Here is a 23,417-nt window from a genome sequence, read left to right as displayed (position 1 = left end):
TCAAATCAAAATTAAATTCCATACTTATTTATATAAATAAAAACACATATGGCAGCAGGTTAAACACAATATATTTTTTTTAAAGTATAGGCCTATTGGAATTTTATTCTTATTTAAAAATATGGACAAAAAAAAAAAAAAAACAACAGGTTAATCACAATGGATCTTTTTTTTTTTTAATCCTAATGAAATTTTACTATCATCATTATCATTAGTGTTATTACTGTTACTATTACTATTTGCTAAGCTACAAGCCTAGTTGGAAAATCAGGATGCTATAAGCCCAAGGGCCTCAACAGGAAAAATAGCTCAGGGAGGAAAGCAAACAAGGAAAAATGAAATATTTTAAGAACAGTAACAACATTAAAGTAAACATTTCCTATATAAACTATGAAAACTTTTACAAAACAAGAGGAAGAGAAATGAGATAGAATAGTGTGCCCAAGTGTACCCTCAAGCAAGAGAACTCTAACCCAAGACAGTGGAAGTCCATGATACAGAGGCTAGGACACTACCCAAGGCTAGAAAACAATGGTTTGATTTTGGAGTGTCGTCCTCCTAGAAGAGCTGCTTACCATAGCTAAATTAGAGTCTTCTACCCTTACCAAGAGGAAAGTAGCCACTGAAAAATTACAGTAGTTAACCCCATGAGTGAAGAAGAATTGTTTGGTAATCTCAGCATTGTCAGGTGTATGCGAAGGCCAAGGGAAAGTGAACTGTAACCAGAGAGAAGGAACCAATGTAGTACTGTCTGGCCAGTCAAAGGACCCCATAACTCTCTAGCAGTAGTATCTCAATGGGTGGCTGGTCCCCTGGCTAACCTACTACTTATTCAATTAAAGAAAAACTGCTGCTGAAGAACGGTTTTACCCGACACGAGACACGAAAAATGTCGACACTTGGCCATACACGTTTTCCGTTCCTGATGTGTCGTTATGACTTATGTGATGCAGCTGGTAAAGATCTTTTTTACCACTTTACTTTTCATGCGTGACACCTTTCGGGTGACGCATCGCCTCCTATGTGACTCTGGCCTCAAAGCAATTTTTCAGTATTTATGCAGTTTTTTATTGAATGCGCAAAATGTTTATTCTGAAATTTCATTGTCTTGGACCCCTGTAAGGAAGTACATAGGCAATAAAGCAAATTTAGTATAGTATCTCTGGTAGTTTTTATCTTTAGTACATATGTTTTACTGTATTATCAGTAGTGAGGGTATTATCTAAACTAATATTCTTTGATATTCATGGTTGTTGAAAACTGTGATATCAGACTATTGAAATGTTATGTTATGTTTCCAATAATTGTATTATGAATTCATCATTCTTGTATGTTAAATTAGTATAATCTACTAAACTTTGACTTCTTTAATGCTTTTTATTTTGCTTACAGCTCCTGAAATGTTTGTTTGGGTCAAATGTAAAAGCACTTTTTGATCAGATATATAAAAAATCATCAGATTCCAATAGTCGAGGATCTGATTGTGGAGGTTCTAGTGAAAAGCGAATTCCAGAGGGCTTAGAAGTATGTAGCTTGCACTACCGTTGCTTCACACAACCTCTGACACAATTAGAAAATGATCTCACTGCAATATCGGAATCTCAACAAGATGGTGACCCCATAAGGTTTGTCCAATTCATACTTATGTTGATAGATTATTAGTTGAATGTTATGTCATTGTGATAAAGACTGAAACTGTTAATCTGATAATTATATCATTAACCATTAATCTTATTTTATGCCAAGACTGAGGATGTTTGGGTTAGTGTTTGTATTTCAAAATTTCTTTCCTTTGTACCATGATTCTAATTGCTTTTCATAACCAGTGCACTTGATCTTGCTATGACTAGCTTTTTGTTCAAAGATAGTAGCACATATTTATAGAAAATACAGCTTGGGAGTTTATCAGATTCAACTGCTTATCAATAGCTTGCTGTTACCTGTAAGTCAGCATCCTGGAGTCTTGTCTTTGTTGCATCTTTAGAGTTTCCCTTATTTTTACCAGGGTAGGTCTGCCTGTTGTTGGTACATGTATAGAATGTCTTAGATCTTAACCTTCAAACCATTTGAAATATACATTATTGATAGGATGCGTGTGTGGAGTCAAAAGAAAAGCGAAGGTAGGTTGTATTTTATTTGCAGCCTCATTCGCAAGGTTAGAACTTTTATAGAATATCCTTACTATCGATATGATATTCAACTTGGAAGGAAAATTATTACTTATTGGTTACATACTTGCGTTTTCTCTCTTATCTGTATTAGTAATCATGATTTTATTTATTTCTTTCATTGCCAGTTTTTCAGTTTTTTATTCAATTTAATTCGCATTCTTCTTGATCTACATCATATGATATGCCTTTTTTAATTTCTCATTTTTTTATTTTTTTTCTTATCTTCATTTTCTATATTCATATGCTTTTTTGAAAGAATTTGCATTTACCTGACATTTTATTCTCCTTTCTTACTTTTTATTGTTTACCTTTCATCTATGAAAAACATCTGGTGGAATTTCATGATAAAATGTTTTCTGCAAACTGAATATACCACAATTTAGAAGAAAACATTCATAAGAATACACAGAGATCTTTAAGAATTTACATGTAAATGCTAGACATTAAAGTAATCACATAAAAACTGGTTAAATAAGGGCTTCATCGTGCAAGAATCTTGTGTAGATCAAAATAAATTAAATTTAAAGTCTTCAATATTTCTTTTATTTTTGCAGCCTCTCCGGAAATGAACGCAAGGGTAGCTCTAGTCTCTTCAAAACTTTGGGGCGTGGTAACGACAAGTCCTCTCTGAGCTCCTACATCCGGCTGTTTGAACCTCTAGTCATCAAAGCTCTTAAGGTATTTATAGGTTACTGGAAAAACAGTTTTTATCATAAAAATCATTGATGTTTTTACATCATGAAAAGAAGCTTTCTGTAAGATGTTTTAATCTTGTAACTTTATTAGGTAGAGCTACAGCATGTAATTATGAAATTGCTGAGAATGGATATAATTATTATCCTATTTAAATGAATTTTGATAACCCGAAATACATATTGCACCATTACCACTAATGAATATGATTTCTTTTAGTTTTAATGACTTGAAGTCGGACAAAATTAATGGTGGAAGTTACATAGTACACAAAGGTTGTAGGGACTCTTTGATTTTTTTTAGAAGAAAGTTTGATATTTGCTTGACAAATACCATGAATTCTAAATATAGTATCTCCTAGTTAAGTATCCAATATTTATTGTCAAAAGTATTTCCCACCCAAGTTTATAGATCAGTTGCTGTAAGCATAACCCCTTATGTCATAAAATGAAAATTATTGTAGACTATGTTTGAAGATTCTTTTTCGACATTAATAAAAGGGTAAGAAAGCCACGTGTTTTTGTGTACAGGATGCTATAACCAATAATATTGTCTAAAAAACATAGCCAGTTGTTGGTATTTTACTTAGTAAAATAGTACGTACTGTTAAGAATTTATTGCCTGTAGATCAGTATACAGTCAGCTTTCGCAAGTTGCTGGGGGTGAGGGGTGGGGGTTAAGTAACAGACAAAGGCACGAAGAGCGAGAATCCGTGAATATATGCCGCCCTTGGGTGGGATAATTCCTAACCCTACCAACTCGCTGGCCATTGCATACGCACAATCAATTAATACACTAAGTACTGCATAATATTGTTTTGGTTTCTATCACAGTATAAGAGTTTTGTAATTGATTGAAGACATTTCAGTAAGTGTACAGTACATGTGCACGTTTACACTATGTACTGGACATGGTAAGGCTATGGTTCAGTGCAGTACAGTATGTAAATTTACAGTAGTCATTGGGACACATATAACAACGAAACACTGGTTTTTATCTAATTATAACACTCGCTGATACTGTAGGGTAAATTACTGTAATATATATACAGTGCTATCAATACGGTACAGCTTAACTGTATTGTAAGTGTTCGCTGTTTTCGTTCGGACGACTCTTACCGTTTGACAACTCGCTGCATATGTAACCTACATTTACATATTGTAGAGCACAGTATGTAGTTAATAAACAATACTATAAATTACTGTAATACAATAGAACCTCTCAGTAACAGACTAATAGGAGAAAGGGGTGTCCAATACCGCCGATAGTTCGTTGTATTAGAAAAAAGTTTTCACAAGCATAATATCAAGCAAAATTATACCACATTCTATAGGCAATAGGCCTACCATAAGGTCAAGCATGTGGGTGATATCAAAACAAGCAGCTGAGATTGACATACTTTAGTTTTTCACCTTTGGATAACATGATTAAAGAATTAAATTAAATTACACTCATGGAAAAAGTAATATACTTGATAAATGCAAAATGAAACTCGTGAAAGCAAAGATTAGTTCAAGCATGGGTCATATCAAAATAAACTGAATACAATGCCAGAAAACACTAGCAAGTAATCTGGGAACTACTTTTCAATCTCATGAAATTAAAGCTCAATTGATGGTCCTTGATGCTTATGGAGGTTTAGATCCAAATGGTATTTTTCCTTGGTTTTTCATATAGACTGTAGATTGTTTAGCTCCCAAAGTTATTTGTTATTTTGTGCAAGTTAGCAAGAAGAGCTATAATGTTAGTACTTGTTGGAGATTGGGTAATGTTACTCCATTTTGTAAATGTGTTTCTGGTAGCTCAAGTCCAACTGATTACCTCCCAATATTCATAACTCCCATATTATCTAAAGTTTTTGAACGTCTTTTGGCGAAACATCTAAATAAGTTTGCGGAAGGCAATCATCAGTTCCCTAGTTTACAGTTTGGCTTTCGTAAAGGCCTTGGAGCATGTGATGCCATTCTTACAATCTCCAATACTGTACAGAAATCCCTTGATTATGGTCAGGAAGTTCGTATGATTGGCCTTGATTTTAGTGCTGCCGTTGATCGTGTTAATCATGAGGCCCTTGTTTTCAAACAGTTGGGAGTGGGTGGGTCTTTTCTTAGTATCATCATTGAATTTTTAAGTAATATGTTGCAAAGAGTGGTTGTTGATGGGCATCATATTGAGTATAGTAATGTTATATTTGGTGTTCCACTGGGTAGTGTTCTTAGCTCATTACTTTTCATACTATACACATGACATGTAGTTTGGCTTAGAAAACAAGCTTGTTGCATATGCAAATGATGCTACTCTCTTTTCATCAATTCCATCTCCTGAATGTAGATCTGGGGTTACTAAATCCTTTGATAGAGATCTTGCTAAAATTAGGCATGTGCAAATTATGAGGTGTGAAGTTGAGTCCTAACAAAACTCAAAGTATGATTGTAAGTAGGTTGAGGACAGTTGCTCCTCAACATCCGGATCTCAACATTGATAATGTTTCTTTAAATGTATGACTTAAAATTTTAGGTGTGATTCTCAATAACAAATTTACTTTTGAGAAACATAGTCTGTGTCTTCTTCAATTGCAAAAAAAAATTGCCTTATTGAGAAAGTCTTAAGATTTTTGATGATCAATCTATTCTGAAGAAGTGTTTTAATTCTTTCATTCTACCTTGTTTTGAGTATTGTTCTCCTATCTGGTTTTCTACAGCTGATTCTCATCTTAATTTATTGGACAAGAACTTACAGGATATTAAATTTCTAATTCATGATCTAGATATTAATCTCTGGCACTGTCGTTCAATTAGTTTGTTATGCATGTTGCATAAGATTTTTCATAATTCTGACACTCTTTTACATTCGGATCTTCTCGGACAGTGCCACCCTGTTTGTAATACTAGGTATGCAGTTAATTCTAATAGTCAGGCCTTCACCATCATGAGGCTCATTACTAAACAGTATTCTAGAAGTTTTATTCCAGTTATGATCAAGTTGTGGAATAACCTTCCTGATTGGGTAGTTAAATTGGTAGAACTTCAAAAGTTCAAACTTGCAGCAAATGTTTTTATGTGGAACAGGCTGAGATAAGCCTCTTTTTATAATTTATATATGAAAGATATGTTTTAATATTGTTACTGCTCCTAGAATACTTTGTTTTAATTGTTCATTATTTTTCATATAGTTTACTGTGTTCATATCCTTATTTCCTTTCCTCATTGGGCTATTTTTCCCTGTTGGAGCCCTTGAGCTTATAGCATCCTACTTTTCCAACACAAATTGGTATAAATTACACTCAGCATATGTTAAACATGTTATTATAAACTTTCTTTGAATACCAGAATTTACCAAAAACATGGAATTAATATTTAGATTCGAACTGGGGGAGCAATTTCCCCAAGTTCCAGAGCCCTCTTGCCTGTCACCAAGATTCAGCACGGGAATGAAATGCCGTGCTGAAGCTCAATGACTTCATCAAGGCATTCTCTCATTAAGTAAGGCATTTGTTGACCGAATGCCCCAATTATAACAACTTGCTGAATAGATATTTGCTTGAGGCTCGAGGTGAGGGTGGCAGGTTCATCCTTGCCAAGATTCTTGGAAATGATGTGTCCTACCATGCAAGTGGCATTTTTAGATTTATTTCAGAAGCAGGTCTTCTGAAAAATAATTAACTTTTATGACATTCAACTTTTATGATTTTAATTGAATACTCTTATTTTTTATTTTATTTTATCTTTTATTTTTGTATACATAAATTAAATGTTACCGGCATCAATGACCTCAGATGTCAGGATGCCTGAAAACTTTAAATCAATCAATCAATCAACATGGAATTAATAAAATCTGATATTTTTTAAAACTTATGGGGAGGTAAAAGAACAGCCTGCAGCGGCCTGGCGGGAAAACGATCCCTTCTGACTGTCATAGATGCAGTTTTTTTTTCTTATTATAGTTCGGCCTATTCCTTTCAGTTTAAATAGTCTTGCATTGTCTCTCCGTAATATTTTGCTTAGTGTTTTCCCACATTCCTGTTCCTCACCTAATATCTATCTATTTTCTCCGATATCCCTCTTTCATATATGGGATATCTGCACTATGATTCCTTGTTTTGTACCTTACGTCAGTATGTAAATAATAATAACAACATAAATTTTATGCTGTGTAGCAAGTATAGCCTAGTCTGTAAACCTGTTCAGTAGCTCACATTATATCAAATGAAATTATGCATAGTAATTTTTTTTTTTATTCCCACCTCTACACTATTTGAATGAGACTAGCACGCGCTTCCCTTCAAGCCAACATTTTCCAGAGAGGATAAGAAATAAGGAATCGTAGTGTGGATATCCCATATATGAAAGAAGGGTTATCGGGGAAAATAGATAGATATTACATGAGGAACAGGAATGTGGGAAAATACTAAGCAAAATATTACGAAGAGAGACAATGCAAGACTATTTAAACTGAAAGGAATAGGCCGAACTATATTACAAAAAAAAAAAAAAAAACTGCGTCTATGACAGTCAGAAGGGATTGTTTTCCCGCCAGGCCGCTGCAAGCTGTTCTTTTACCTCCCCATAAGTTTTCACAAATATCAGGTTTTATTAATTCCATGTTTTTGGTAAATTCTTTTATTCAAAGAAAGTTTGTATTAACATGTTTAACTTATGCTGAGTGTAATTTATCCCAATTTGTGTTAAAATATGTGAAAAATTACAAAATTACAAAGCGTGCATCCGAAAATAAGCTGCTGTCGTTGACTTCAGCGGATTGTGTTATTAAATTTAGACTTACCATGACGATACTTCACAATATATTTATTCTTTTACATTGTTTGTTGACAAAACATATCTGATGGAGAAATATAGGTTAGTAAATAAGTTTCGATTTACTTTACTTGGTAATTATTTGAGAACAATGAAGGTGTTCAGACAAAAATACTTCCGACCAATCAGGTATCAGGAACCTTTCCGAGCTAAAAGGGCACCCCTGTGAGTCGTTGCAAATATGCACCACTAAAAAAAAATAGACTATAGTTGTCTATAAAAACGACTGGAAAAGTGAGAGTTTGAGAGTTTTGTAGCAGAAGGGTGTAAAGTAACTGAAGAATTTGAGGCTCTGTGAGAGGATTTTGAATCTGGGATGTGCTGTGTATCATCAGAACCTTACTGACTGGTGCAGTGGAATCACTAGCTACCGCTTGAGGAGTAAGGCTAGTTTGAAACAGGGCAGGTTAGGCCTGGTATATTACTCATAACCCTTTTACCCCCAAAGGACGTACTGGTACGTTTCACAAAAGCCATCCCTTTACCCCCATGGACGTACCGGTACGTCCTTGCAAAAAAATGCTATAAAAATTAGTTTTTTATATTTTTTGATAATTTTTTGAGAAAATTCAGGCATTTTCCAAGAGAATGACACCAACCTGACCTCTCTATGACAAAAATTAAGGCTGTTAGAGCAATTTAAAACAAATATACTGCAAAATGTGCTGGGAAAAAAATAACCCCCTGGGGGTTAAGGGTTGGAAATTTCCAAATACCCCGGGGGTAAAAGGGTTAATAAAAAACTTATTGGTCTTCTTAGCTTCCACAAAAGAAGCTACTGACATTAAAATCTTTATAACCTCATGGCTATTAATTTAAAACTTTCTAGGACTACAGCAAAGTCAAATGCTGGAGTGGCATTACTGTATCATCATCATTTCCTCTATAATCAGCTGCACTTTGAGCTTTAATCTGATCAGTATCCATGAAACAAACTTGTAGAGAGGAGCAGTGAGGCATTTGCAGTCCTCACAATGATTATCTAAACAAAATAATTGTCCTCGGCCTGAGACACAAAGAATGTGGTGCATTGATACCCAAAAACAGTTCCTTTTGCACAACTATGTAACAATTGTTAAAAAATCCAAAGAACCAGAAAAAAGAAATTAGCAAGTGCCTGTTAGTCAACATTGAGACTGAAGAATGTATACAACATACGCAGAGTGTTGTTGTTGTTAGACGCTGCTAAGTCTCAGTACTTTACTAGATGCATTAGTATACTACAACATACATGGAATGTTGTTATTAGATGCTGCTAAGTCTCAATACTTTACTAGATGCATTAGTATACTACAACATACATAGAATGTTGTTATTAGATGCTGCTAAGTCTCAATACTTTACTAGATGCATTAGTATACTGAAAGGGAAGGATGCAAATAAATTCTCAAATTATGAGGGGGTAACATCAACATGCCAAGTTTCTAGAGACATAAGCAATATGATCTGATGAGGTTCATGGAAATAAGAAATTTTATTGAAATTATTTTTTTCAATGATATGACCGCCAGATGCTAGGATCATCATTAAGGTGGGAATTTCTCTTATAACAGATATTTTTTTTTTCACAAATGTTTGGGTTTTACCAGCCTAACACAAAAATTGTGGACCAGTACATTAAGGGTTAATTCGATTGTCCCTTTATTCTATAGCTTCACCCACTTTTAGCCTCTTTAAGTTTTTTTCTTCCTTCTTGGTTTCCAACTAACTTCAGTTTTGAGGTGCAAGAGCAGGGTTTCTCTCTAGTTGTTTATTGGTGCTGAATGGACAAATTCATAAATGTAATACAATCTAACATGAGTTGTTTAGCAATACTATAAATGCACTTTGTGAATGATGATGATAACCTGTTTACCCATACTTTGTATATTGAAAATACTGTATACAAACTCTACACATGGGGTAACAGAAAAGGAAATCTCTAGCAATAGAGGTTCTTCTACTCCTACTCCTCAAAGTATCTCTCCTCTTGTTATTTACCGGTATATCATATTGATAGTAGATCTGCACCTGCCCCCATATTTCCCATATGAAAGGACTCATGTTTTTTATACTGAAAATAGCCTTCTTTTATAAAGATATGTGTATTATCCGTCTTAATACAGGTAGAAGTAAAACTTTTGAACATATTTAGATGATTTAAGATAAATATGGTTAATAAATAAAATCAATTATTCTTATGATTTGTATTTATTTTAATATATCCCTTTTAAAATCCTTGTTGTCTTAATTCAAGTTAGGAAAACCTCAATTTCTGTTATTATGAGATAAGTAGTAGTCCTAATCTATGTTAGCTTGCTTTATCTTGATGACTATATTAACTTTTTGCAGCTGTACACTGTGTCGAGTGATGTCATTATGCAGAGGTCTGTTCTGCAGCTACTCATACATTTGGTGCAAATACGTGTCAATTACTGCTTGCTTGACTCTGACCAGATCTTCATTGGATATGTCATAAAACAGTTTGAGTACATTGAGGAAGGTCAAATAAAGTAAGTGTATGATTTACATTATCATCATTATCATTTATACTTCAGATTTTCCTCTCCTCCTCCTTTGCCTTCAGCTTTTTCCATTTCTACAGTATATGGGGTCGCTGTTTCTAGCCAGCCTTGTCCGTCTTCCTCTGTCCTGTACGTCTTGTTCTCTTAGACCCTTTTCAGCCTTGTCCGTCTTCCTCTGTCCTTCCTTTTCCTTCATGTCGTTCCATAACTTATCTTTCCACCTGAACTTTGGCCTACCCATCCTCCTTCTGCCCCCACCTCCATGTTCATAACCCTGGTACATATGTATTTATCTCTCCTCATGACATGACCATGTGGTTAGATATGAGTTGAGTTCTCTCATTTCTTTTAAGTTCTCTACTCCGTCTCCCTGAACACTTGTTAGCTGAAGGCCCACATCTGTCCTTGTCTTCCACAATTTCTTGGACTTTCGACAGGCCTTCGTCTAGCTACTACCATATCTAATGCCTCTCTGACTAAGTATTCCGCAGTTCATCTCACCACACGTCCGAAATATCAAAATCTTTTGAATTTCTCTATCTACAAGGATAAAAATTAGTTTGTTCCAACACAGAGTACTTACCTAGAACTACTTTCTTAGGAGTTATTGGTAACTCTTCCCAACCGACCAGAATTTTGTGTAGTTTACCCTATTCCCATTTTCTATGGGTGACCTCAGGCGAAGTGATACGCGCCCTGAGGCGACCCGTGGTCAGAGAGCGTGCTAGATTAGGTCGTGCTCCTCAGTAAGTTTCTGGTCGCGACGTGATTCACATCCCGCCGCGCTCTCTCTTACCCAGTGCGACCCTTTGTGTCCCCGACCCTTTGTGTTTACCACGTGGTTCCTGTGCCCGTATCCTTACCCCTTTCCCTTGTGTCCTTGTGTCTCTTGGTGTTAGTGTGTTTATTATGGAGCATCCACACCGTTGCCCTGGGCCTGTGGCCGGTAAGTCTTGTGGGGCTTTCCTTACGAAGCCCGAGGTTGATCCACACTCGTGTTGTTCGTCATGTAGGGGCAAAGTATGCTCCCCTACCGCCACGTGTTCGGAGTGCGAGTCTTGGGGCGAGATTCAGTGGGTCCGTTATGGGACTAAGAAGAAGAAGTCGGCCAAGAAATCGCCCAAGAAAGCTACCCCGTCCTCTGCTTTGGTTTCCCCGGAGGCCTCGTCGGAACGTGGTTCCCTTTCATCTTCCCCTACCCAAGGTAGGGGTCGAGGTAAGTCCGTTGCGGGGAAGCGGCCCATTGTCCTTCCCCAAGAGTCTGAATTACCTGTGGGGGAAGTTTCTGAGGTGTTACAGGCATGTGTGGGGCCTGAGGGAAGTGCGGTAGAGTGTGTAGGAGACGAGGTCCTGGTGCCCGCAGGGCCCGTCTCTACCGAAGACCCGATGTGAGGGAAGTCAGGTACTTCCTCTTCTCCCCCATCTTGGGCGTGTGTTTCAGGTACTTCGGCACCCGGGGGGGATGCCAAGAAAGGCCATTCGTCAAATTCGCACCCCGTCGTTTGGGATATTCCTGTAGGTCACCCTTCAGACCAGAAGAGGAGTTTGACCATTGGATCGGCCGCAAGAGCGTTCCTCGGACCCCCCCCCCCCCCCAGCGCCCGCGGCGACTCTTCCGCCCGTCTTCATGCAGCCTGCAGAAACAGAGGTTCGACATGGAGTAACCCCCGCGGAGTTGGACGCCTCAGGTGATTCGGTTGATTCCCTTTCCTCCTCCTCGTCTTCCTCGTCCATGGATTTATCTTCAGAGGACAATTCCAGGTCCGCGAGGAGGAAGCACGAGAGGTCCAGGAAGAAGAAGTCCCGCTCCCGTTCAAAGAAGGAGGAGTCCAGACCACCTAAGAAGAAAGCGAAGAGGAGTACAGTGAGCCCTCGTTTATCGCGGTAGATAGGTTCCAGACCCGACTACGATAGGTGAAAATCCGAGAAGTAGTGACACCATATTTACCTATTTATTTAACATGTATATTCAGACTTTTAAAACCTTCCCTTGTACGTAGTATTGTTAAAAAACTACCCTTAAATGTACAGAACACTTAATGCATGTACTACAGTACCCTAAACTAAAACAGGCACAAATATTAAAGGCGATTTTATATCATGCGTTTCCTAAACACGCCAAAAAGCACAATAAAAAATGGCAACCGATGTTTTGTTTACGTTTATCTGTGATCATAATGAAGGAACAAACGCATTTAGTGTACACATCTGTGTACAGTATAGGTTAGTTTTTGCATCGATTATATTGATTATACAGTATGTTGATTTTGTTATTACCAATGTTTTACTTAATTTTCCTTAGGACTTCCAAATGAAATGTTTTTCTTTATGGGCGGCGTCATAAAGTACGCTTCATCTTCTATCGTAATTAACAAACGAAGGCATTTAACGTGCATAATGAAAGTGATAAATAATGATATTACAGTAAAAGCTTTCTGAAAATATGTTATTACAAATATTATTTACCGTTATCTATATAAAATCATACATACGTAGCAAAGCAGGAAAACAATTTACGAGAGAGAGAGAGAGAGAGAGAGAGAGAGAGAGAGAGAGAGAGAGAGAGAGAGAGAGAGAGAGAGAGAGAGAGAGTTGTTTTACGTACGTAAATGTAAATTTTAAACAAAAAAATAGCCCCATTTCATATAAAATAGGTTATTACAAATATTTTACTTTATCATAATACAGTAGTCTGTATAATACTGTAAAGTTCAGTACAGTACAGTATGTTGTTGTTAGTCGTGGCGATGAAATTCTCACGAAACAAAAACACGGCATTCGATTACAACAGCTGATTCATTCTCTCTCTCTCTCTCTCTCTCTCTCTCTCTCTCTCTCTCTCTCTCTCTCTCTCTCTGTCACTCACAAGAAAACACGCGAACAATTCATGTAAACACGTAAATTATAACAAACAAAGCCTCTCTCTCTCTCTCTCTCTCTCTCTCTCTCTCTCTCTCTCTCTCTCTCTCTCTCTCTCTGTGTTATACAATACTTACATATAGATGAAGAAACTAAAATTAGTTTTCTTAGTGTCAATTAAATACGAAACGAAAAAATTATGCCGAGTTTACATCCATTTCAATCGTTGCTAAAAATACGGCATCCGATTTCAACAGCAAACCACTATTTTTTGGGAAGCATCATTCTATTCTAGAAAATTGCTACTCTTTAAATAGTTAATTTCACATTAAGAAAGTGTGTACTATTGTTTTTAAATTTCAGGTATGTTTTAGAACTCGAGTATTGTTGACTTGTTTTTGTTTTGCTTTTGTGTGTGATCAGATCAGCTGACGTCTAGCTGCCGCTCTTGAGAGCGTACGAATACACTAACAAAGTATCCTTTATACCATTTCTTAACTTATTCAAACCGTCTATACAGTTGATATTACATAAGCACCAATGTGTTATAACCTATCAAATTTTTTTGTTTATTACATTTAAAACAACACACACACTCTCTCTCTCTCTCTCTCTCTCTCTCTCTCTCTCTCTCTCTATTATATTTAAAACAACACACACACACTCTCTCTCTCTCTCTCTCTCTCTCTCTCTCTCTCTCTCTCTCTTCGTGTTATACAATACTTACATATAGATGAAGAAACTAAAATTAGTTTTCTTAGTGTCAATTAAATACGAAACGAAAAAATTATGCCGAGTTTACATCCATTTCAATCGTAGCTAAAAATACGGCATCCGATTTCATCAGCAAACCACTATTTTTTGGGAAACATCATTTTATTCTAGACTTATTCAAACCGTCTATACAGTTGATATTACATAAGCACCAATGTGTTATAACCTATCAATTATTTTTGTTTATTACATTTAAAACAACACACTCTCTCTCTCTCTCTCTCTCTCTCTCTCTCTCTCTCTCTCTCTCTGTGGGTTACTTTTCACTACCTCCCATTCCTTACCTCTCTCTATCTCTCTAAGAAATGATATCTTTGTTGCTCCTCAGAGTTTTATTTATATTGAAAATCAATCATGATTCAATTTTCCTTACTTTCTCCAATCTCGCACCATCGGTCACATCGCGGTATTTTCGAAATATCCGGAAAATCCGCGATATATGTATATACATGCTTTATGAAAAAAATCCGCGAAGTGGTGAATCCGCGAAGTGGTGAATCCTCGAAGTGGTGAATCCGCAAAGTGGTGAATCCGCGATGGTCGAACCGCGAAGTAGCGAGGGATCACTTTAGTCCAAAGATTGGGTGAGGATCACGGTGCCCCGGAGCGAGCTGTTTAAGGTCACCACAGCCGCGGCCGCTTCCGGGTGGCTTCCTAGAGCCTTGTCCTCACCGTCCCTCCCCTCCTGCTCCTCCTACGGACAAGAACCTCACCGAGGGAGGCCTTTTCTAGCTCCCCGTGAGTCGCCGAAGTTGTCGAAGGCCTCTGCGCCCCCTACTCTGCGGAGGGAGGCGCTCCGTCAAGTGGAAGGCGTTACGCCAGCCGCGAGCTCCTTGGCTGACTTCATTAAGCTCCAAGGGCGCCCTTCGGCTGGGAATATTCCCACAGGTACGAGGATGCCCGCAGGGCAAGGTAATCTCATGACGGATACCTTCGCCTCTGCGGGTCTGCCCGTGACACGGGCAGTCCCATCCAACGTTGCTCTCCCTACTGTCACCGATGATACTCGTGAGGAGGGACGGGTGACGGAGGCCCTGGTGGAAGGAGGGGAGTGCTCGTCCGATGACATCTCCTCCTACCGCAAAGTGTTGGCCCTCATACGACGGCACCATAGGCTGGATGAACCGATGCTCACCACCGAACAAGCCTGGCTCTCCGGACTTAGCAGGTTAGTGGAGAATCCGGTTCAACAGAGGCCCTCCTTAGCTCTATCCTTAGCTCCTGACGTAAGGCTGGGTATGGAGCATATTGATAAGTTCCTGGACGGCCTAGCAGACGCCCCTAGGAGTCAAAGCCCCTCGAAGCTGCTGCCGGAACTGAAGGCGCAGAAGAGGTTTTACATACCGGAAGGTCGTCGGGGAGGACCCCGCGCGACGGAGACAGCCATTACCTCTTTGAACCAGGGTGCCGCTGAAGACAGAGCGTCCACGGCCCCTGTGTGTTTTTCCCCGTCGGAGACCTCCATGATGGAGGACATGGCCCAGGACCTAGTCTACGTGTCCTCCTGGTTGGACTGGTGGGCCTGCACGTTAGTTGGTTTTCAGGCCTCTCATGATTTGTCCCTGCCTGAAAATCAAACCCTACTGAGAGTGCTAATTAGCTCAGGGGGCAAGGCCCTAAAAATTTTTGTCATATCAATCTCTCTCCCAGGCTACCAATTGGGTCCTGAGGAAGAGAGACACTATTCTGAGCAAACTTGTGAGAAAACTCCCGGACTGAGAAGCAAGGAAATTGAGAAACTCCTCAATCTGGGATGAGGCTATCTTCCCCCTTAAGTTGATAGATGAGACGATGGAACGGGTGAGGAAGATGAAGGACATGGGAGACCATAGACCTCCCCCTATGAGGCGCCCACCTCCTAGGAGGCCCTCCGTGGACGGCCCTCACACTTTCCGTTCCTCCCCTGCTCAATCTAGAGGAGAGCCACCTGCGGCTCCCTGGCAGCAGTCAACTCACCCCCCCACCCCCCCACCCCCACCCCGTAGAGGTGCCACGGCACCCCAGTCTAACTTTAGACCGTCCTACGGGAACGCAAGAAGAGGTCGGTCCGGCCGCTCCTCCAGAAGGAGATAGGAGGCGAGGCCCCCTACCCCTACTGGAGCCTCAGGTGGGGGGATGCCTCAGACACTCTTGGCAAGCATGGCGGGATTACGGTGCGGATCCCTGGACGGTGACAATCCTGAGGGAAGGTTACAGACTACCCTTCTTAGCGGAACCTCCCCAGCTTATTCCAGCCCTTCAAGCGGAGTGGCCGATTCCCAAGGACCCCTTGAAACGGGCTGCTCTACTGGAACAAGTGTCGTCCATGATCTCCAAGGGGGCGTTGGAACTAGTCGAAGAGCCCGGCCCGGGGTTCTACAGCAGGCTCTTCCTAGTGGAAAAGGCGACAGGGGGATGGAGACCAGTAATAGACCTGTCGGCCCTCAACAAGTTTGTGGCAAAAACCGAGTTCAAGGTGGACACTGCCAAGACAGTGTTGGCCGCCTTGAGGGAAGGGGACTTCATGATATTCCTGGACCTCAAGGATGCCTACTTCCAAATCCCCGTCCATCCCTCCAGCAGGAAGTTCCTCAGGATAAAGTGGGATTCCCAAGTGCTACAATTCAAGACCCTTTGCTTCGGGCTGTCGACGGCTCCTCAAGTGTTTACAAGAGTCTTCATGACAGTCTCTGTATGGGCTCACGAGCAGGGCATCCGTCTGATCCGGTACCTGGACGATTGGTTGCTTCTTTCAGCCTCAAAGGAAGAATTGAAGGAACAAGGAGGGAAGTTACTTCGTCTCTGCGAGCAGTTGGGTATCACGGTCAACGTAGCGAAGTCCCAACTGATCCCCTCCACCAAGATGACCTACTTGGTTATGGTCTTGGACACCCAGCTGGTGAGAGCATTCCCTTCGTTGGAGAGGTTGGAGAACCTAGAGCGTGTTCTGCAACCCTTTCTGTTGGACCTTCCCAGGAGAGCCAAGGATTGGCAGAGGTTGTTGGGCCACTTAGTGTCCTTGGAAAAGTTAGTGCCACAAGGGAGACTCAAACTTCGAGCAGTGCAGTGGAAGCTGAAAGAACATTGGTCCCAGGGGAGAAACCCCCACGAACTGATTCCGGTGTCCCCAGAAGCGAAGGTAGCCTTGCAGTGGTGGCACGACAGGAGGAACACCGAGCTGGGGATGCCCTTCGCACCCGACCCTCCGGAAGTCCTATTGTTTACGGATGCGTCGAAGGAAGGTTGGGGCGCTCACCTACTCGACCAATCGACAAAGGGAAAATGGTCGAGCGAAGAAGCAAAGCACCACATAAACGTGCTAGAGATGTTGGCTGTGCTGAGAGCGAGTCGAGAATTCGTTCATCTCCTCCGGGGAACACGGTAGCGTTGATGTGCAACAACGCCACAGTAGTAGCCTATGTAAAGAAGAAAGGGGGGTCTAAAGTCGAAAGAGCTATGTTCGTTCTCGACGGAACTTCTGGAATGGGCAGCAGAAGAAGGGATCGAGTTCACAGCAAGGTTCATCCCGGGAAAGAGGACCGTCCTGGCGGACGGCCTCAGCAGAGTAGGCCAAGTAATAGGGTCAGAGTGGACTCTACATCCAAGCACAGCTCAGTCAGTCATACTGAAGTCGGGTTCCCCGGTAGTAGACTTATTCGCCACACGTCTGAACGCCCAACTCCCCGTGTTCTGTTCTCCAGTTCCCAATCCGTCAGCGGCGTTCGAGGACGCCTTCCAGCACCCTTGGGACGGCCTCGATGTGTACGCTTTTCCCCCCTTTGGAATGATACGTCAAGTCCTCAACAGAGTACGGACAACAGCCAACCTTCAGATAACTTTGGTCGCGCCTTGGTGGCCGGAGAGAGAGTGGGTCGCAGACTTAAAAGAACTGGCCCTTCTTCCTCCTTGGCCTCTCCCGGACAGGCCGGACCTTCTTCGTCAATCCCATGTCCAAAGGTTTCACGAAAACCCTCGGTCCCTCCGCCTTCATGCGTGGAGGTTATCGAGCGGCTTCTGAAGAAGGATGGATTCTCATCGAGGACCGCGACGAGGATGTCAGGTTACTTAAGGCGGTCCTCTATCGCTGTCTACCAAGCGAAATGGGCAGTCTTCTCGAAATGGTGCGCTTCCCGTAATATCAAGCCCTTGGGGGCCTCGATCCACGACGTGATGGACTTCCTGGTGTATCTCAGGGACGGTTTGGGCTCGTCCATTCCGGCAATAAAGGGAGTGAGGGCAGCGTTAGGTCAAGTCTTCCTCCTGAAGGGCATTGACTTGGGATCCTCTCGGCACATCTCAATGCTCATTAGGAGTTTTGAGCAGTCGTGCCCCCCACAGGAGGTGAGGGTACCGCAGTTGGACCTAGCCATAGTACTCAAAGTCCTGTCAGAACCTCCCTTTGAGCCCCTCAAGGACATCCTGGATAAGGATCTCGCCCTCAAAACGGTCTTCCTCTTATCCCTGGCTTCAGCAAAGAGGGTTAGTGAGTTGCACAGATTATCGTACAAAGTTTCACACTCAAAAGGGTGGCGGGAGGCCTCCTTTCGGTTCGTCCCTAACTTTGTGGCCAAAACGCAGAACCCAGCCTGTTGGGGTCCTCGGTTCGAGGGCTTTTCGGTTCCAGCGATCCCTAGGTCAGACAACCCTAAAGACTTACTTTTATGCCCTGTCAGAGCAGTAAGAAAATACCTTGGAAGGACCTCCAGGCTTCGACCGGAGATCAAGAGCTTATTCATCTCAACTGGTCAGGTGAAGAAACCAGTCTCTAAGAACTCAATCTCCTTTTGGTTGCGACAAGTAATCAAGAGAGCTTACGAGGTTTCGGGAATCCCTCTTCCAGGTAGACCAAGGCCTCATGATATTAGGGGTCTTGGCACCTCCGTGGGCCAGATTCTTAAAGCGGGTACCTGGTCCAGACAGTCCACTTTCACGGAACATTACCTGAAGGACTGCTCAAGGAAATCCTGGGACGGGTTCAACCTTGGCCCAGTCATATCAGCCCTGCAAAAGATTTAAAGGTCATGGCCCCAGGGAAACCGGGGGTGGTAAGCCATGAGACACAAGTTCATCCCTTACCTTTCCCCCCTATCATCCTTTCCCTTACCCTTAATCCCCAACGGGGGTGTGAATCAAGAGGCCCTGGCGGTCAGGATATACGTCTTCGACAAGAAATACGTCTCAGAAGTAATGGTTCAGAGGTAAGCCACTTAGACTCTTAAGTTAGTTTTTTGGGTAGTTTCCCCTATTTTCATTCAGCCTTTAGTAGGGGTCATCGGAATCTAGTTCCCCTTCGAGGTGCCCCCTTTTTTCGCCCGATCATGCTCTTAAACCGTCAGACCCTAGTCCCTGCAGGACACTCCCTCCTCCTTAAGTTTAAGTCTCCTAAGAAAGTAGTTATAGGTAAGTACTCTGTGTTGGAACAAATCACAAATTTTAAGTAATTTGTATTTTTCCTAACATACTTACCTAGAACTACTTTCGGGTTATGGCCCGCCCATCCTTCCCCGAGGGTCCTACAGGGTTGAGGAGAACCCTTTTGGCTATGAAACTTACTGAGGAGCACGGCCTAATCTAGCACGCTCTCTGACCCCGGGTCGCCTCAGGGCGCGTATCACTCCGCCTGAGGTCACCCATAGAAAATGGGAATAGGGTAAACTACACAAAATTCTGGTCGGTTGGGAAGAGTTACCAGTAACTCCTAAGAAAGTAGTTTTAGGTAAGTATGTTAGGAAAAATACAAATTACTTAAAATTTGTGATTTTAATCACTATGTCGTGGATGTTAAAACTGTAATATTATTTGAAATTAATGTAAATCTTCCTTTACAACACAATATATTCAGCATTCTATGAATGTTGAAGGAATGTATTATCATACAATAATCTCCATAGTGAACACCATACCCCTGTAAGATTATACTTTATTGTACTGTAATTGAATTTGTGCTATATTATGAAAGTGAGTAATTGAAGATCTTATAGTTTTTTAAATTTCTTTACATAGACAAATAGGAGAGATTTATGTATTCTTTAAACCTATATAAAATTAACTAATCAAAGTACTTTTGTACTAGAAGTGAAAACGTGTTTATTTTTTAAAATATTTAAACTAAAAAATAGAGCCTTTGCATAAAATAGGACTATGCTAATACTAGAGCCTTAGTTGAATCACAGTACACTTGATCCCAGATAACAATGGGATACCCCTTTATTTCCTAGTGATTGCTCTTTTTGCGCTCAAATTTTGTTATTTTACTATAACTTTCTTTTATAATTTATGTAAGATTTTGGGTCAAATTGAGAAAAATAAAAACCTTACTGATACTGAGTAAAATGCAACGAACTTCTCGTTCCTATCTTTTATACAGTACTTTTTGGTGAATATCTTGTCTGCATAGGTAAGATTTTTTATATTTTTTGCTACAAAACTTAAAATCTATCATATCAAGATAGGTTTTATTGCTATTCTGATAATTATGCCACGAATTATATAGAAAACAATAGCACAAAATTAATGCTTTAACTCGAACATTAAGATTGTTGCAGAGATTTTAAAGTTTTAATTTCATGCTACTGCCCAAGTCTACATAGAGTTGAGGACCTAAGATCTAGGCCAGAAATAAAAAAAAATCCTTTTGAATGAAAATTCAAGTTTCTTTGTAGGTATTTCATCATAAATCAATTTAAAGGTTTAAAGACTGCTCATGAGTGGCAGATTTAAGGGATAGTGACATTGCCCTAGCAAGCAGGACAATGCCCTAGAGACTCACCATATATGATCAGCACCCAGGCCCCCTCTCCATCCAAGCTAGGACCAGGGAGGGCCAGGCACTGGCTGCTGATAACTCAGCAGATAGACCTTTATGCTCCCCCAAACCTCCCCATTCTCAGCTCATAAGGATGGTAAGGTTGCAGACACTAAAGGAACTAACGAGTATGGGCGGGACTCAAACCTCATGTCTGGCAATCACCAATCGATGGACTGTTGGTACGGTGCTCTGAGGTACATAAGTTTTGGTATAAGTTTTTCATAGTTTGGAGAAATATTCTTATTTAAAAACGGTGGTGTGGATTTTTCAGTGCCCTAGACCTACGAACAATCCTTCTGGAATTTTATTTAAGTTCGTTCCCCATAATTTCTACCTTACACTTATTATTTCAATGAACCTTACCTTTGGTTCACTTAGCTTCTTTGCCAAAGCGCTTTCATATCATTAAAAAGGTTAGATAATTTCCTCTTCCTCGGATCAATTCCCTTCCCCTGTAGTATGTTATAGTAGGGATGCCATATAGGGTATTTTATGGTACAATCTAGGTATAGTATGGTTACACTTCATATCTTGTATGAAAAATCTTCTGGTAAGAGACCATTCTTTTGCTACACTGTTTCTTCAATTTGAGTTAAGTAGTGCATTTTTTCACTTGTTAAGATAACTCAAATAAATGCAAGTATGTCTTTTGCTTATATTAAGATTTATTAGTGTGCTAAGTTTTCACTTGATATGCTATTTTTGGAGGAAAAGGATCCTTATTCCTTCTGCTTTGTGTCAAGATCAACAAAGTCACTCAAAATATAGGTGTTCAGAATGTGCAAGGTTCCCAGATAACCTTATAAAAGAATATGTCAGGTTAGTTTTGAAATGGATTTATGATAGGGACTCTAAATATTAAAGGATGGATGGATAATATACCCCTTTTGATAAAAGATAATCTCTCTTTTGCCAGTTCTATAGTAGGAGTTTTTTTTGTCATTATTGAAAAGTTTCTAGGCCGTATGGATTTTTGTTATTCTTAATTTCTTGATCTGTTTGGATAGAATTGTTTCTATGTAAAGGCAACATGTTTGTTTACTAATTTTGTAGTAAAATCAGTAGTACAGACCGGTTGTGTTCTTCTCTGATTAAGCCGGTTTCAGATGTGCAGGAGCACACTGATTCAATGTCCTATTTTGGGACCTATTTTAGATTTGTGTGGGATGATTAGTGTTGTAGGGAAGATATCTAATTAGACAAAGTTTGAAGGTTTAAGATCAATAAGGTGGAGACCTTGCTTTCCTTGTAATCATACTGCAGCTTCTTCCTCACAGATGTACTCTCATTCAGGCAATAGGGATAATGTTAGGGGTAATGATAGGCTATCAGGGTTTCTTACAAACAGGAGGAGGAATAGAAATCCCAATAGGGCTCGTCACAATTACAGGGAAAGTCAACGACAGTCTTGTCCAGGCAATCAAGAGTGAGGGTCGTGGGAAAACTGACTCATTTTTATTTTACTTGGGAGAGCCTTCGTCCAGATCTGTGGGATCTCTCAGCAAAAAGAGAGGGATATTGGATTCTTCTGAATTCCAACTTCCCCTTGTCTTTGGATCCAATTTCATATCCAAGTTACATCAACAATCCTGTCAAATCCCAAATTTGTGAGTAACAAATTTCACAGCTTTTATAGAAACAAGTGATTGAATAAGTCTCAGATGCATCCCCAGTTTTTATAATGGAACTTCTCCGGTACCAAAAATGCCATGAGTTGGAGGCCCGTTCTTGATATACAGTATTTATTTTGAGCAAGTATACTGTTCTAATCAAACTTTCAATGTAGAAACTTCTACAATTTTGGGGCCAGTGAGGCTAGGAACTTAGACGTTTACGATACATGTAGCTAATGCTTATTTCCACATACCTGTTCATACGGATTCCTAAAGCCCCTTCAGCTTGTAGAAAGAAATATATTTACTAATTCAAACTCCTGTGTTTAGGACTCAAAATGGCTCTTAAGTGTTCACAAGGGTAATAGCAACAATCTTCTGCATGTAAGAGTGCTTTTGTGCATGTATGACTGGTTGAATTTAGATGTTTCTGTGGAGGAGGTTCATGTCCATCAAGTGTGGTTGCTTAACCCTTTTACCCCCCGGGGTTTTTGAAAATTTCCAACCCTTAAGCCCCAGGGGGTTATGTTTTTCCCAGCACATTTTGCAGTATATTATTTTTAAATTGCTCTAACAGCCTTAATTTTTGTCATAGAGAGGTCAGGTTGGTCTCATTCTCTTGGAAAATGCCTGAATTTTCTCAAAAAATTATCAAAAAATATGAAAAACAAATTTTTATAGCATTTTTTTGCAAGGACGTACCGGTACGTCCATGGAGGTAAAGGGATAGCTTTTGTGAAACGTACCAGTACGTCCTTTGGGGGTAAAAGGGTTAACATGTTACGGCACTTGGGTCAATCTGAAGAAGTCCCTCGTTACTCAGACTCTGAAAGTTTTCTATTTATGGATGATGATAACTTCAGTTCCTTTTCAGGCTTTTTCATAGTAAAAAAGAATTTGGTGTATTTATTAGAGACCTAACAGATGAAGTACATACATACATACATATACCAAGGCACTTCCCCCAATTTTGGGAGGTAGCCGACATCAACAAATGAAACAAAAACAAAAAAGGGGACCTCTACTCTCTATGTTATGGAGCATTAAGTTGAACCCTATCAAAACTTAAAGTATGATTATAAGTAGGTTGAGGACAGTGGCTCCTTAGCATCCAGATCTCTACATTTATAATGTTACTTCAACTCAATATGACTCATTTACAACTTTGGGGGTGAGTCTTGATTGCAAATTTACATTTGAGG

General features: G+C 40.1%; 1 protein-coding gene across 1 annotated transcript in view; it reads left to right on the top strand.

Moving 5' to 3' along the window:
* LOC137645504 (huntingtin-like) overlaps nt 1-23,417 on the top strand; it is a 330,048-nt gene that overhangs the window by 165,213 nt on the left and 141,418 nt on the right. Inside the window, 3 exon segments of the mRNA XM_068378310.1 lie at nt 1,393-1,625; nt 2,726-2,849; nt 10,010-10,170. Coding sequence (XP_068234411.1) covers nt 1,393-1,625; nt 2,726-2,849; nt 10,010-10,170 — 518 coding nt within the window.

The sequence above is a fragment of the Palaemon carinicauda genome, chromosome 8 (assembly GCF_036898095.1).
Source record: "Palaemon carinicauda isolate YSFRI2023 chromosome 8, ASM3689809v2, whole genome shotgun sequence".
In the NCBI taxonomy this organism is placed as follows: Eukaryota; Metazoa; Arthropoda; class Malacostraca; order Decapoda; family Palaemonidae; genus Palaemon; species Palaemon carinicauda.
This window is presented reverse-complemented; position numbering and strand designations above follow the sequence as displayed.